Genomic DNA, 14,299 nt, shown 5'->3' with positions numbered 1-14,299 from the left:
GTATCACGAATCTTTATCTGTGAGACGGGTCAACTCTACCAATATCTAAAATATAAATTAATACTTGTAGCATAAAAAAGTAATAATTTTTCATGGATGACCCAAAAAAGAAATCTCTCAGAAAACACGATCCGTGAGACCGTCTCACACAAGTTTTGCCAATTAATAATGTGATTTATGTTTTAACCTTAAAACAATAAAAATATATAATCAAATTAAAAGTAATTTGAAATAAGAAAGATACACCAATTAAACGTCTACCCAAAAAAAAAAATCAAAGTTAAAGTGCACAATCTCAATAAACTTTAATTTAATAAGAATTGACTTTACTTCATATTTCATCATATTTGAAATTTCATGCAATCGAGAATATAAGATGGGAATTTTCTTGAGGGGGATAACAATTTTCATAGGACTTTTCTTCAATATTTTTTTTTGGAGTTGCTAATTTCATTATTTGATAAATTTAATCAACAAACTATAATATTAATTTTTGATGTAAACATATAACTAATAAATCATATATCAGTCCAAGACATACATCGATTCTAAGCCAATACCAATATGGCTTAGACCCAGATGAATCACCGTTAAACATATAACCGTTGGAACATCAGTAAAAAACAATTAATATGGTTACAGTCAATGACAAACTGCAACGAACTTTTTTTGACAATGGCACGTAATATCGATGAAATCATTTATCACTGTTCAAGAGAGTGTTTAATGTTTAAAATAAATTTACTATAAGAAATTTATTTACAGTAAATTTATTTTAGAACCAATTATGCTTAATTTAATGTCGGATGGTGGGGAATGACTTGCATGATGAGGTGAAGGGGGCAAGCAAGCGAGGAAATTGTAGTGAGAGTGACCTGGTGCGCACAACACACTACAATACAGTTCTGCTTACTACTTGCATATTTTTTAGTGGGAAGAAAATTAAAATAAGATGTGATAAATTTTAATTATTTTTTGAGAGTGACCTGCTGCGCACAACACACTAAAATACAGTTTTTGCTTATATTGTCCGTCAATCATACTCATTTCTGTGTCTACTATTAAAGTAACACTCACCTATTTGATGTGATGAAACATATCAAAATTGTATATCTAATAGGTGAGTGTCAACCTCAGTTGTGGACACAGAAGTATGTGCCTGTATATCTAATAGCGATTCTATCATATGACGTGCATGTGTCGTAGTCAACCATGTAATAAACACTAACTTTTTTCCTCCTCATTTCTGGTATATTTTCTCCCCTCAAATTAAATAATGAAACAGATTGATGTATTTTTGTCATCGAATGAAAATTTAAAATGCCCTTTAATTAGTCTTGAATTCTAACATATTATGTATATTGGGTAACTCGGTTATCTAGTTTTGTCCAACTAAACCTAAGAGAGAATGATTTTTCTCAAGGATAAATCCAGATACGATCGTAACTTATATACATTTGAAGCGATCTAACTTTTAATAATTTTATCTATCATTGAGATTGTTTGAACTTGTAATCCTCATGTTATCCTTCGTATATCATGTCGGATGAACATTGTATTTACAATATAATTAGACGTAGTCGATGGTAAAAAAAATTAGATCGAACGCTTGCTATTTTATTGAAATTTGCGAATTTCAACCGTAGCAAAAGGTTGTAAATTAGGGGCAAATTCGGTAAACTCTATATAGTAATAGTGCATGGTAATTTACATATTCTAATATATTATTTTTATTTTTATTTTTGAAAAAGAGGCAATTAAATATAAATATTTGAAGGAGAGATGTTGCGTTTCCCATCAGATTATATTATTCTTCTTTCTTGTTCTCAACAGCGAACTTAACATGGAAGATGGCCTTTGCATCACTGCAGTGGGTTTTCTTCCATTTATCTTTCTCGTAGCGGTTCTTTCTATTTTCATTTGGAGGTATCTTATTTCTTGAAAGGAATAAAATGGTTTGAGATATATATATATATATCTATATATATATATATAAAGATTTGATTTTTGTTTGGATACCGAATGGAGTTTTCTTCGGCAGATTCTTGATTTGAGTTCTTCTTTTTGTTCAGTCTTTTCACTCTTTCTCGTTTCAAATAATTTATATTGGTGATATTCGATGCTTGATCTCTCTTTTAATAACGAAAATTAGGAGAGAGTAGCTGACTTTTTTCTCTTTTTTTTTTTCAAGCACGATTTCTCCGGTTCTCTTCATCTAAAAGACTCCAACCTTCGAGGAACTGGGCAGTAATTAGTGCAAGCGCTTGTTGACCTTAGCTTGTGTGATGATATTTTATGCAGCTTTTGAAGTGCGTGATTCTTTTGTACATGATTTTTGTCTTCTTGTTTTGATTGAATGTTCTTGTTAAGTACTGTATTAAACTATCCACTGCCTCATAATCCATACAAGGACAAGTTGCCTATCGTTTCCCTTTCAGGTAGAAGGGCAATAAAGATTTTTGGTCTTCTCCTTGTAGCTTTCGATCCTCATATTTATGTGACCTTCTGTTCTGGGAAGTGATATTTAGTTACCCCGTCAGAGATATTTTGAATAGCCTTGAGGACATACAAGATATATAACGTCTCGTGCTTACTAGTGAAGTATGATTTTCGAATTGAATGAATTATGTTGTGCGAAAAATGTTTTGATACAAGGAATTGTATGCTTTTTGAAATGGGATTTCAGGACTAGATCAGGAGATCATTGGTTGATTTGTGGTATCTCAGACCTGAATAAAGGGCTCAGCGCTAACCAGTTCAAGAATTCATTAATTAGATCAGATTAGATTCCTTTCACCTAAGCATAATTTCATGAGATTACCAAATGAAGCTGGCATTCTTCATAGTTTAGATTAACTAATTAAGCAATTAATGTGATACAACATACTTTTGGGGGAGTCGGTTCTAGCCAATCAATGTGTCATCAAAGCTTTTGCAATTCTTGTGAAAGTGAAGATCGATTAAGAAAAGGTGCACTCTTTGAGCTTGGATAAGGTGTTTGTTTCCAAACTTGAGCCGGTTATTCTGTTCTTTTTCTATTTTCGATATCCTTATAATTGTAAAATGTAGTTAAGTTCAACTGTCTCTCTTATTTCTCATCGATTCAGCAATTAAATTAAGGTAGTTCCTGATTGAGTTTAAATTGACACACAGTCGAAATAAAATGAATTCTACATCGACCCATTTTGTTCCCTCAAGACGGATGGACATATATGAGCCTATCCATCAAATGACTATGTGGGGAGATTTCAAAGAGAACAACTGTGAAGACATATCTCCACCAGTGATTATAGAGATAGAAGGCAAGCTGGACAATCAGGTTCTGTTCAATCTTGTGAATGTATATCTATCGACTAGTTCCTAAAGTTGTGCCACATATATGTTAACTTGCTTCTTATCTGTATTTCTAGTCTGAGGAGACTTCACACGGAACCGTTGGACCTTCCAGTAAATATGACCAAGAAGCGAGTAGACGACCTGATAAGGTAAATTTGGGTAGACATTCTGTTATTTTCTTTGTTTTTGTTGGTTTTGATTCGACAAGACATCAAACATTCTTGTTGCATGGGTCATTTACAAAGTATTTTGTACTCTTTCACCTGATTTAGTTTCCCGTCCACTTGTAGACTGTGTTGTATCATTTTCTAAACTATAGCTTCTCTTGTAAGTTGTATCATTAAATTTGTTATGTCGATTTATATTTCTTCATTATTGGCCACAAAACTGAGGAAATTATCATTTCAGGCACAGAGACGCCTAGCTCAAAACCGTGAGGCTGCTCGTAAAAGTCGACTTCGTAAAAAGGTATTAGGATGTCATTGCAATGTTGCACTTTGTCAAAAAGGATATGTCGAAATTCGACTTGGTAAAAAGGTATCAGGCTGATACAAAATTTATTTTGTAGGCTTATGTCCAGCAGTTAGAAAGTAGTAAATTAAAACTTATTCAATTAGAGCAAGAGCTCGGTCGAGCCAGACATCAGGTAAAGATAAAAAACCAGTATTGTTATTTACACAATCGTCTATGTTGCTGAAAGTTGGAGCCAACAACACATAAAGGAGTTAATTTTGCTGCAGGGTTTGTATGCAGGTGGTGGTTTAGATACCAGCCAGCTAGGCTACTCCGAAACCATAAACCCAGGTTTGTGATAATAACATGCAATGAAGTGTGCCAAATCTCAATTATTTTCTTAACCAGATGTGTTGATTTCCCTTCTTTGAACATTAAGGTATTACTGCATTTGAGATGGAGTATGGACACTGGGTGGAAGAACAAATCATACAAATCTCCGATTTAAGAAATGCTTTACAATCAAATGTTGGAGATATGGAACTGTCGATCCTCGTCGAGCGTGTCTTAAAGCATTATGCTGATCTCTTTGCAATGAAAGCAACAGCTGCTAGGATTGATGTATTCTATCTCATGTCTGGAATGTGGAAAACATCAGCTGAACGATTCTTCTTGTGGATTGGGGGCTTTCGGCCTTCGGAACTCTTAAAGGTGATGATAACATGCCTTCGAATTGTTAGAATAATTTCCCTATTTTTAACACCTCGAGTTTTTGCTTTCAAGAAAGCACACAAGTATACGGATTGAGAACTTGTTACTATAACAAAAGTGGCAGTAGAAGTGCATTTTGAATCTTATGTACTGTATAAGACCTATAATTGTTCACTTGCAATGACAGGAATCAAATAAACGGTCTTGACTCCAATACTATTTGTAAGAATAAAAATTTGTCAATGTATTAAGAGTTAAACCTATTTATATCGATGTAACTCAAATACTTCACAGCGTACCGCGGTCCAAATGTTGAGTTTTGATTCATTGTGGCATATAGATGTTTACAACACATGACAGCAAAGGCAATTGCTTCTGCTACGTAACAACAGTATTTGTCGTGTTCTTGGCTCTACAAATTGAATAGTGAGTGTAAACTTGTTTCTCATCAGGTTCTATTGCCACATCTAGAGCCCATGTCTGAACAACAACATTTTGAAGTTTGTAATCTTAGACAAAATTGTCAGCAAGCAGAAGATGCACTTTCTCAGGGAATGGAAAAACTCCGATACATTGTAGTCGAAGCAGTTGGCGCTGGTCGACTAGGTGAGGGGAACTACCTCCCACAGATTACTGCTGCCATAGAGAAGTTGGAAGCTCTGGTAAGGTTTGTTGGTCAGGTAATATCTTGTACTTTCATATGTTTACAATTATATGTAGACAAATAGGCTTGCATGCTTAGAAGCTTTTCAAACATATGGGGCATGTTTGGTTTCATTTTACACACCAACACCAACACCAACACCAACACCCCCTTTCCTTCTCCATAATAAAACCACAAATTCCTAAAACTAAAAACCCCCCAAATCAAAATCCAAGCCTTGAACCCACACCTTAAGCTTTTGTGGTTTTTAGGATACACAAATGGTTTTTAGGATACACAAGTTAAGTGCAAAAGTAACTTAACCTGTAGAATTTAAATTCATTGAAATATGAATTAATATCAAACTTTATTTGATTTTTGTTCAATTTAAGAAAAATAATCAAAATACTTTGTTATATAATTATGAGATAATTAAACTTAATTAATTTAGTATTTTGATGATTTCGAGAATCACATTACTATTTTTATTAAAATTTCCACCACATTTGGGATATCTATTATTACTTCTTTTTTAAAATTATAACTGAATATATTATATTCTTACAATTTTTAAATACCAAAAACACGATTGAAAATTCAGATTTATATTACTAACTCCATATATTTTATATTATATAATTTTTGTAATAAAATAATATATTATTTACAAAACGATAATCAAACACACTTCAATTTCTTCAATATATATATTTTCCAAAAAATACGGAAAACACCAAATAAAAGGAAAAAATCGAGTTCGAATCCGGGTTAACTCACTGAGATCATCCGATAATGAGTTCGTTCCGAATGGAGACCCGTTGCCTAACCTTAGAGATTACGTTGCGACTTTGCCTTGTAAGAAATGCAAACAACTGTCGACATATACTGTTTTCATTGTTCTTTTGATCCTGAAAACAGGCAGATCATCTCAGACAAGAAACTCTGCAGCAGATTTCTCGTATTCTGGAGCCTCCCCAAGCTGCTCGAGGCCTTCTCGCGTTGGGGGAGTATTTGCAGCATCTTCGAGCTTTAAGTTCTCTTTGGTCTTCACGCCCCTGCGAACCAACCTAGTCACACACTTTTTAAGCTTCCAGTTTAGCTGATTCCTGATGTAGTATTATGATATATTGGAGAATTTCTTCCTTTTTTTGAGCGGCTTCCTATGATTTAGGTCCCGTGAATATGATTAAGTCGCCTGTCAAGAGGAAGTGTACAAATACTTTATTATTTTCTTTATTTCTGTTTCTCCCATTTTGTGCTTGTAATTGTTTTGGGAAGCTTCTTTATGAACACTTCTGAAGTCTACAAGACTTGATCACCAGATATGTTTCACACTTTGTATTGAGGGTCTCTGATTAATATGTAAAATGAAAAGCTTGTGCAAGCATTCCTTGTGAATGGTTTGATGTAAGTAGACAAGCCGAGTGACGCGGTACATGACCCATCCTAAGATTCGAGTTTTCTCTATATATTCTGTAGTGCCATTGTCCATGAGCACGGTTTAAACATGCCAATGCTGAAGCAAATATTTTACTGTGGAAAACCATTGTCGAAGACATGCATGCGTATGCACTATCTATGCAGTGAACATTAGAAGTCGACTTATTTACGCACACATTTTTTTACAACTTTCAGCAAATGGGAAAAGATAAATCTGAGATCTGCGGGGAGTTTTTTCTTACTCAAAAGGTGCAAATTTATTATCTGGAAGGGATTCGTTCGTCATCCACGTTCAGTGACAAATTTGTCACAACTTTGACATGGCATAGTCCATTGCGTCAACTAGGAAATCTGCACAAACAGAAACGTTTGACAACTTGAAAAATCAATAGTGGGATCTCATGAAATCAAGTTATTGCAAGAAATGCTCGATCTCATGCATTAATGTTAGGTCTTAAAGTCAAGAGCAGAACGCGAAATTAACATACTAATCCATCACGTGGAAGAGTTTATCAAACTTATTAACCGTCCTACAATTTCTCATAGAACCAAAATTATATCGTAATAATTATACAGGGTACCTGCGTCATCTTTGGTAAAACACATGGGAGGCTTTATTCTGAAAACATTCCCGTGAAGTCCGCCTTTACCAACCAAGACACCAAGTTCTGCAATAAAAAAAATCAACCTCAAGAATATGTTATAGCAAAACATGAAATTAAAAGGATATAACTAGAGTTAACATGTTCCTCGTTAGGGGATTGCTTTCAGATGCTTTACAAACCTCGAAGACTCTCAAACAATACTGCAGTTTCTGCCTTGGCTGGCGTCTTCTGCTTCCTGTCAGTCACTAGTTCTATCCCAACCATTAAGCCTCTGCCTCTCACATCACCTATTACTGGCAAATAAAAGAGTTCCAGCCAACTTTTATTATATATTGCCAGCAAAAAGAATATAGTCAAATCGAGAAAATTCATAGCAATATCCTGTAAATTCTCGGTAACTCATATGAACGTCAATTTTTTCTTTCCTCGTTCTTCAGAAAACCATCAAAATTGATAGATAAAAACATTAAATGATGCACTTTTATGAATTTCCAAGAGATGAGTTCTTTGACATAGAAATTCAGTGCAAAAGATTTGCATATACAAATATTAACATGAGAGTAATCTGGAGAATCTTACTAGCGGGTATGTTGTGCATTTAAATTTTGTTTTAAATAGCAGAAATTTTTGAAATTTGAAGGAGCGTGACAATTAATAAAAAAATCACGAAGAGAGAATTACTGTCATGTTTTTGCTGAAGATCCCTCAAACGGTTAATTATATGTGAACCAACTTCAGCACAATGAATTTGACGCTTCTCCTTATCAAGAACTCTGATCACAGCAAGTCCACCAGCTGAACATACAGGATTGCCTCCAAAGGTGTTGAATTGAATTTTCTGAGCCAAAACTCTAGCTATTTCAGGAGTTGTTACAACAGCACCTAGTGGCAACCCATTGCCAATGCCCTAACCATTGTAATTTCACAGAATTAGTCAAATGAGTCGGGAAGAATGTCAGAGATGGCTACAAAGAAGATTGCTTCAAGTTGAACAAAAAGAAACTGTAGATAGAATCGCCACCAACACCTTAGCCATGGTAACTATATCCGGAATGACTCCTTGGGTTTCAAAACCCCAATAGTGGCTTCCTGTACGACCAAAGCCCGTTTGCACTTCATCAGCAATGCAAACACCACCAGCTTTACGAATAATGTCGTAAACTAATTTTAAGTATCCAGGGGCTAATTCAACTGCTCCCCCTACCCCCTGTTGTAAACAAAGATTTAAAAGAGCATAATCAAGAGCTATGCACTCAATACAAATACTCGACCAAACACCGTTTCACAAGATGGAAACAGAAGTGATTGCCATAGACCTGAATCGTCTCAGCAATAAATCCAGCAACTTTTCCAGAAGTACCATGATCAATATGGTCTTGTACATCTTCAGCATAACACCTGGCATCAGACCCAAACACTCCACGATATGGGTTTGGATTTAGAACATGATGGATTTCTCCCTGCAAAGTTGATTGAAAAAAACACAGAGACACGCACACCTTGTGAAAGCTTCAACTTATATAAAAATGTTAAAAACAAATAAAACTTATATGTGTGTGTATTTAATTTTCAAGCATGTAGAGCCAAAACTGAGTTAATTGAATCTGAAAATGACCTGAGGAATTGGGTACTTCCATGTGTTAAGAGCTGTCAGTCCAATAGTGTTAGAGCTTCCACCATGATATGCATTTCTTAAGGCAATCATGCCAAGGTGGCCACTGTATAGTCTAGCCATCAACATAGCAAGTTCATTTGCTTCAGTCCCCGAATTCACAAAGTACACAACCTGCCATTTCAAGAAGAACTCGATCATGAGCACTAGTCAAAGATCAGAATTCATAATATATTGCAATGGATTGGTATACCAGTAACCAAGAAAAGTATAATAACACCCAAAAAAAATTGGAGAGTAGCACAACAGCTATTAGAAAGGTGTTTCATCATCTAATGAATCTCAAAGATTAATCATTACCTTTCTGGATGAATCAGAGTAGGCAAGGTCTAAACAAAAAAGGATTAATTGTGATACAATGGTTCTGATTCGCGAAGCTAAGAGTATATTTGGATAATGGATTCCATCGTGGGAAACTAAATGAAGGGGGCATTTCTTTGTTGGGTTAAGAAGGAAAGCGTGAAGTAAACATTTTACAAATAAGATACAACACATTTATTTGCCAGCAACACTTTCAATCATTCTTTAAACCTTATCACATCCAACAAAATTTCAAAATTCTCTTAAAACATAAACGTAAAATAATTAAGAAGCCACCATGTAGTGAAAGATCCAAAAGGAAGGAACTAGGAAGACCTTCAGATTTCCGGGCATTTTAGATGCTAGACCCTCTGCAAAATCAGATATTGTGTGATGTAGGTAAATGGTGGTTGCATGTTGAAGAAGCTTGCTTTGTTCCATAATAGCATTCAACACGTCAGGATGACAATGACCACAAGACACTGTAACAATTCCTGCAAATGCATCAAGATATCTTCTTCCATTCTCGTCAAACAGATACTGCATTTTCCCTTCAACAATATTGAGCTGTTGAATATAAAAACTCTAGCAAGTTAATATAAATTTACTTAAAATAAAACTGCATCGAAACACAAAAGAAAATGAATGGACAATCAGTTGGGAAACTTTTCTCCAAACATCACAATTAATCCCATCGATCATTGTCAGTCCATGTCAACACATAATGGAAAAAACATCAAATATGATGTTCATTCCACCAGAATAAATTAGTCGGCGTTCTTGAACTGATTAAGACAGTAATCACAAAAATTTTCAGCAATTACACAAATAATCCCACCCATCAGAAAGAACATAACTTGTCAAAAAAGGAATGCAGAATCATGCCGATACGAAACTACAGAAATTCTCAAGGATCATTCTGTCACGCACAAAAGCAGAATTCTTCAAAACAGAAGAATAAAAATCCACCAGCATCATTTCACATCTTCATCCATATCCATTAACAAACTGACAAACCCAAAAACAGGAGAAAAAAAATACTCACAAACACACACTGCATGTGATGATACACACAAACACAAACACAAACACAAACACACAGACAGAGAGTAACATGGGCTTACAGGCTTTTGGTAATAATAAAAAAGCGAGGGACCCAAATACTTCCTTCGCTTCTCTAAAACCTCTTCCGCCAAGGGACCCTTGTAAGGCTTCGGATCATAATCAAAAGCCGGTAACACTGGCGGAGCCGCATCCAAAACTCCCCTGTGCAAGCCCACATTACCGCTACACAACCCCCGCCAATGATTCTTTAAAAATGGTCTCACAAAACTCCCTCGTGAGAGCTTCCTTTCCCAACCCATACCAAGAATTTATTCCAAGGAAACACACACACACACAAGCTCTAGTGTGTGAGTAGGTGTACACAGATGTAAGAGGGAGGGCTGGAGGAGCCGGACTGGAAAGGTGAATATTATAAATGCTGGGGTAGAATTTTGTATTTAAGTAAAATGGATGAGAGAATCTTGCACCTACTCTCTTTGGGCATGTTTAAAACTTTAAAATTAAAAATAATATATGAATAGGTTTTTCGTAAGACGGTCTCACGAATTTTTATCCGTGAGACGTGTCAACTCTGCCGATATTCACAATAAAAAGTAATATTTTTCATGGATAATAATAAAGATCCGTCTCACAAAATACGACTCGTGAGGTCGTCTCACACTAATTTTTGCCACAATATATTTAAACATGAACACACTCCAAAATTTGTCAACATTCCATCTTATTTGAGATTTTTTTAAAGGGATTGTAATCAAATTAAGAAACTCAATAAGTTTATCTTCGAATTTTTCGGGATTCTGAGAATATTAGGAGTTCACTTCTTGGCATAATTATTTGCGTATTCTCTGAGCTTGCATTAATTTTGTTCAGGAAAGAATGATTTGGTTTTTCTGAGAAGCAGACATTCGGGTAAGGAGGAGGAATTAAATAATCAAGTTAAGGAGAAAAATCAGAAAAAGTAAAGAAAAAACTCATATTTTATAATCTAACAAGAATAAACGAAACTTCAATGAATATCCGATACAAGCATTCAACCGATAATTTCGGGGTTCTCTGGTTCAAACTTTAACTTCGACATTTTTTTAAACTCAATCTTCACTTATTTAACCATACAGCAAAGTGTGAAAACTCTACAGAAGAAAAGTGGTGTAAAACCAAGCTGTGGATAACAAATTAAAAACAAAAGCATAAAAGTAATAGCTGCTAACTCGTAGTTTATCTGACGATAGAGTGTCAAACGAGTTCTTGAGTTCGAGACCTAATTATAACATTTTACTCTTCTAATTCAAAAAAAAAGGAAAGAGGCGTAATAATATTTGTAAAGAAGGAAGTAATAAGAAAAGTATTCATGTAAAAAAGATTTCAATGCGGACGTTAGGTATGATTACATGTCAAGAAACAATTCATGCTAAATTTGCCATTTCCACAAATCTATATACCTGTAAAAGGGTGAATAATAGAAATGTTTTCTCATTGTGAACGGACATTATTACTCTTCACATGTTTACTTATTTTCATTATTAGGTAACATACGTGGTAATTTCTCATTTAATCTATTAATTAATAATCAATACTAATTAACCACATTTTATGGTTATGATTTTGTGCTTTTGACTTTCTTCTCCATGTTTTTAAATGTTTGAGCTAATTTTTTTTAAAAAAATACTATTAAACTAAATAAAACAAATTGAATTAAATTGAAAATAAAATTATATTTAATTCAAAATTTTAAATTTATTTTGATAAACTATTAATTTCTAAATGCATGAACTAATATAATATTTTATAAAACTAAATTTAATCATAAAAGTTAATAAATTTGAATAAGAAGTACCTATAAAAGTGTGGAAAAATGAATTGGATTATATGATACTAGAAAAAATATTGTTGTACAGTTGCTAAAATGAGAAAGAAATATGCAGAAAATCAATCAATTTTTTCATTAGTTTTTTCTTTTATTGTTTTTTAAAAAATTAACAAAAAAAAAAAGAAAAAGTTGAAAAAGTTAAACACAAGATGAATCTATTGTATCGATAATATTTTAATAATAATCAAATGAATTGGAAAATATTATTATACTTAAGTAATTATATTTTATTCTAATTCAAATTTAGTAATTTTTTAATGTCTAATATATATAGAATTCATCAGTAGTATACATGATTTTATTTTTCAAACAATAATAAGAAAAAATTAAAATATAAATATATAGTGGAAATGAATTCAAATTTTATGTTAATAGCTTCTTTTCCAATTGTGAACGGGCATAATTATCATTTACATGCTTACTTATTTTCATTATTAAGTAACATATGTGGTAATTTTACATTTAGTCTATTAATTAATAATTAATACTAATTAACCACATTTTATGGTTATAATTTTGTGATTTTGACTTTCTTCCCTTGTCTTTCTTTCATTCTAATAATATTTAATTAAGTCATACTTCATTTAAAAAAATTATTTCATTATATATATAAATATAAATGTGGATGATAGAAAAATTTTCTAATTGTTGTAAATAAGCGTGAGAAATAAAGTTGAGTTATATTTATATTTTAATTTATATGTAGCAAATAAGTCATCTCCATGTTCTTAAATGTTTGAACTACTTTTTAAAAAATATACTATTAAATTTACTCAATATTAATATCAATTATTTTTTTCATTTTAATAATTTTCTTGGACTTTCATTTAAATTCTAAATTAAATTAATTACTTTATTTATTGTTCTATTTCACTATCATTTGAATACATTCAATGAATTATTAAAAATAAATTTTAATGTAATTAGATTTTAAAAAAAGGTTCAAAAAATTATATATATAAAGACCCATGATAAAGTATCTGCGTACTTTGAACGAAGAGTCATTCAAATAAATTCTAAATTAAATATTGACAAATGAAAAATTAAAAAAAAATAATCATTATTACTTTTAAATTAAATAAAACGATTTGAATTGAAAATAAAATTATATTTAATCAAAATTTTAAATCTATTTTGTCAAACTATTAATTTCTGAATACATGAACAAATATAAGATATTATAAATCTAAATTTAATTATGAATTTAAATAATATTAATAAAAAATTAATAAATTTGAATCAGAATAACCTATAAAAGTGTGGACAAATGAATCGTTCATCCACATACATAGGATGATATGATACTAGAAAAATATTGTTGTACATTTGCTAAAATGAGAAAGAAATATGTAAAAATCAATCAATTTTTTCATTAGTTTTTTCCCACTAATATTGAAAATAAATAAAATAAATTGAATGATTAATTGTTTTAATTATTCTCGTAGATTTTATTTTATTTAAGTCTCCTCATATTTATATATTATCAAATAGTACTCAATCATAACAATAATGTCATGACATTGTTGTACAATTGCTAAAATGAGAAAGAAATATGTAGAACATCAATCAATTTTTTCATTAGTTTTTTCCCACTACTTTTGATAATAAATAAAATAAATTGAATGATTAATTGTTTTAATTACTCTCATAGATTCAATTTTATTCAAGTCTCCCCATATTTATATATTATCAAATAGTACTAAATCATAACAGTATGACATGACATTTTATTTGTATTCGTAGAGTTATTAACATACAAGTATATAATGACAATTATATTGACAAAAAGATAATCAAACATTAAATAAAAAAATCAATAAACACTTAATTTGAACAAAAAAAATTATTTCGAGCTTATTCACATATGTTATCACAATTGATACATTTTCAGCTTATTTTTCTAAAAAAAATCAATGACGGCATCTATCATATGAAGAAAAAAAATATAGTCAAATGGTAATTAGATAAAATTATTATGAAATTGTTTTAAAAAATGACACAAATGAGTCAAAAAAGAGTAAGAACAAGATATTCCTACAAATAATTCTTAGTATAACGTTACCATAACTAAATTGAAAATTATGTTGGTGTAGAGTAAGTCTCTTGTGAGACGGTCTCACGAATTTTATCTGTGAGACAGATCAACCCTACCGATATACACAAAAAAAAGTAATACTTTTAGCATAAAAAGTAATATTTTTCACGGA

The 14,299-nt window shown here is 32.0% G+C and overlaps 2 protein-coding genes across 10 annotated transcripts; one reads left to right on the top strand and one right to left on the bottom strand.

The window, feature by feature from the left end:
* The first annotated feature begins 1,781 nt into the window (after window positions 1–1,781).
* Window positions 1,782–6,527, top strand: LOC142521695 (transcription factor TGA4-like). 9 transcript variants are annotated; one of them, XM_075624826.1, is made up of 11 exons: window positions 1,796–1,926; window positions 2,042–2,109; window positions 2,192–2,309; window positions 3,154–3,319; window positions 3,411–3,485; window positions 3,745–3,804; window positions 3,905–3,982; window positions 4,077–4,140; window positions 4,229–4,500; window positions 4,953–5,180; window positions 6,062–6,527. In XM_075624826.1, the coding sequence occupies exons 3-11, from the start codon at window positions 2,296–2,298 to the stop codon at window positions 6,212–6,214; spliced, it is 1,110 nt and encodes a 369-aa protein (XP_075480941.1). In that variant the 5' UTR covers window positions 1,796–1,926; window positions 2,042–2,109; window positions 2,192–2,295; the 3' UTR covers window positions 6,215–6,527. The 9 variants fall into 9 exon arrangements, with proteins under 9 accessions (XP_075480939.1, XP_075480944.1, XP_075480940.1 ...); XM_075624829.1 differs by lacking the exon at window positions 2,042–2,109 and having other exon boundaries at window positions 1,786–1,926; window positions 2,192–2,280; XM_075624825.1 differs by lacking the exon at window positions 2,042–2,109 and having other exon boundaries at window positions 1,786–1,926.
* Window positions 6,528–6,643: 116 nt separating this feature from the next.
* Window positions 6,644–10,663, bottom strand: LOC142521694 (alanine--glyoxylate aminotransferase 2 homolog 1, mitochondrial). Its single transcript, XM_075624821.1, has 9 exons — window positions 10,285–10,663; window positions 9,497–9,727; window positions 8,804–8,974; window positions 8,505–8,648; window positions 8,216–8,395; window positions 7,870–8,095; window positions 7,368–7,481; window positions 7,165–7,251; window positions 6,644–6,934 (listed from the first exon to the last, which is right to left on the bottom strand). The coding sequence occupies exons 1-9, from the start codon at window positions 10,522–10,524 to the stop codon at window positions 6,891–6,893; spliced, it is 1,437 nt and encodes a 478-aa protein (XP_075480936.1). The 5' UTR covers window positions 10,525–10,663; the 3' UTR covers window positions 6,644–6,890.
* Window positions 10,664–14,299: the final 3,636 nt, after the last annotated feature.

This window comes from Primulina tabacum, chromosome 13, assembly GCF_025594145.1.
Source record: "Primulina tabacum isolate GXHZ01 chromosome 13, ASM2559414v2, whole genome shotgun sequence".
NCBI lineage: Eukaryota > Viridiplantae > Streptophyta > Magnoliopsida > Lamiales > Gesneriaceae > Primulina > Primulina tabacum.
The sequence above is the reverse complement of the archived record's forward strand: the minus strand, read 5'-3'. Positions and strand labels throughout refer to the sequence as shown.

Excerpts from the sequence above, each read along its gene's own strand:
- LOC142521695 (XM_075624822.1), top strand. The coding sequence starts at position 1,844 with ATGGAAGATGGCCTTTGCATCACTGCAGTGGGTTTTCTTCCATTTATC. Across the intron at positions 3,983-4,076 it reads TCGGTCGAGCCAGACATCAG|GGTTTGTATGCAGGTGGTGG; the intron begins GTAAAGATAAAA and ends ATTTTGCTGCAG. Across the intron at positions 4,141-4,228 it reads CTCCGAAACCATAAACCCAG|GTATTACTGCATTTGAGATG; the intron begins GTTTGTGATAAT and ends TTGAACATTAAG.
- LOC142521694 (XM_075624821.1), bottom strand. The coding sequence starts at position 10,524 with ATGGGTTGGGAAAGGAAGCTCTCACGAGGGAGTTTTGTGAGACCATTT. Across the intron at positions 8,649-8,803 it reads GGAAGTACCCAATTCCTCAG|GGAGAAATCCATCATGTTCT; the intron begins GTCATTTTCAGA and ends TCAACTTTGCAG. Across the intron at positions 7,252-7,367 it reads ATTGTTTGAGAGTCTTCGAG|AACTTGGTGTCTTGGTTGGT; the intron begins GTTTGTAAAGCA and ends TTTTTATTGCAG.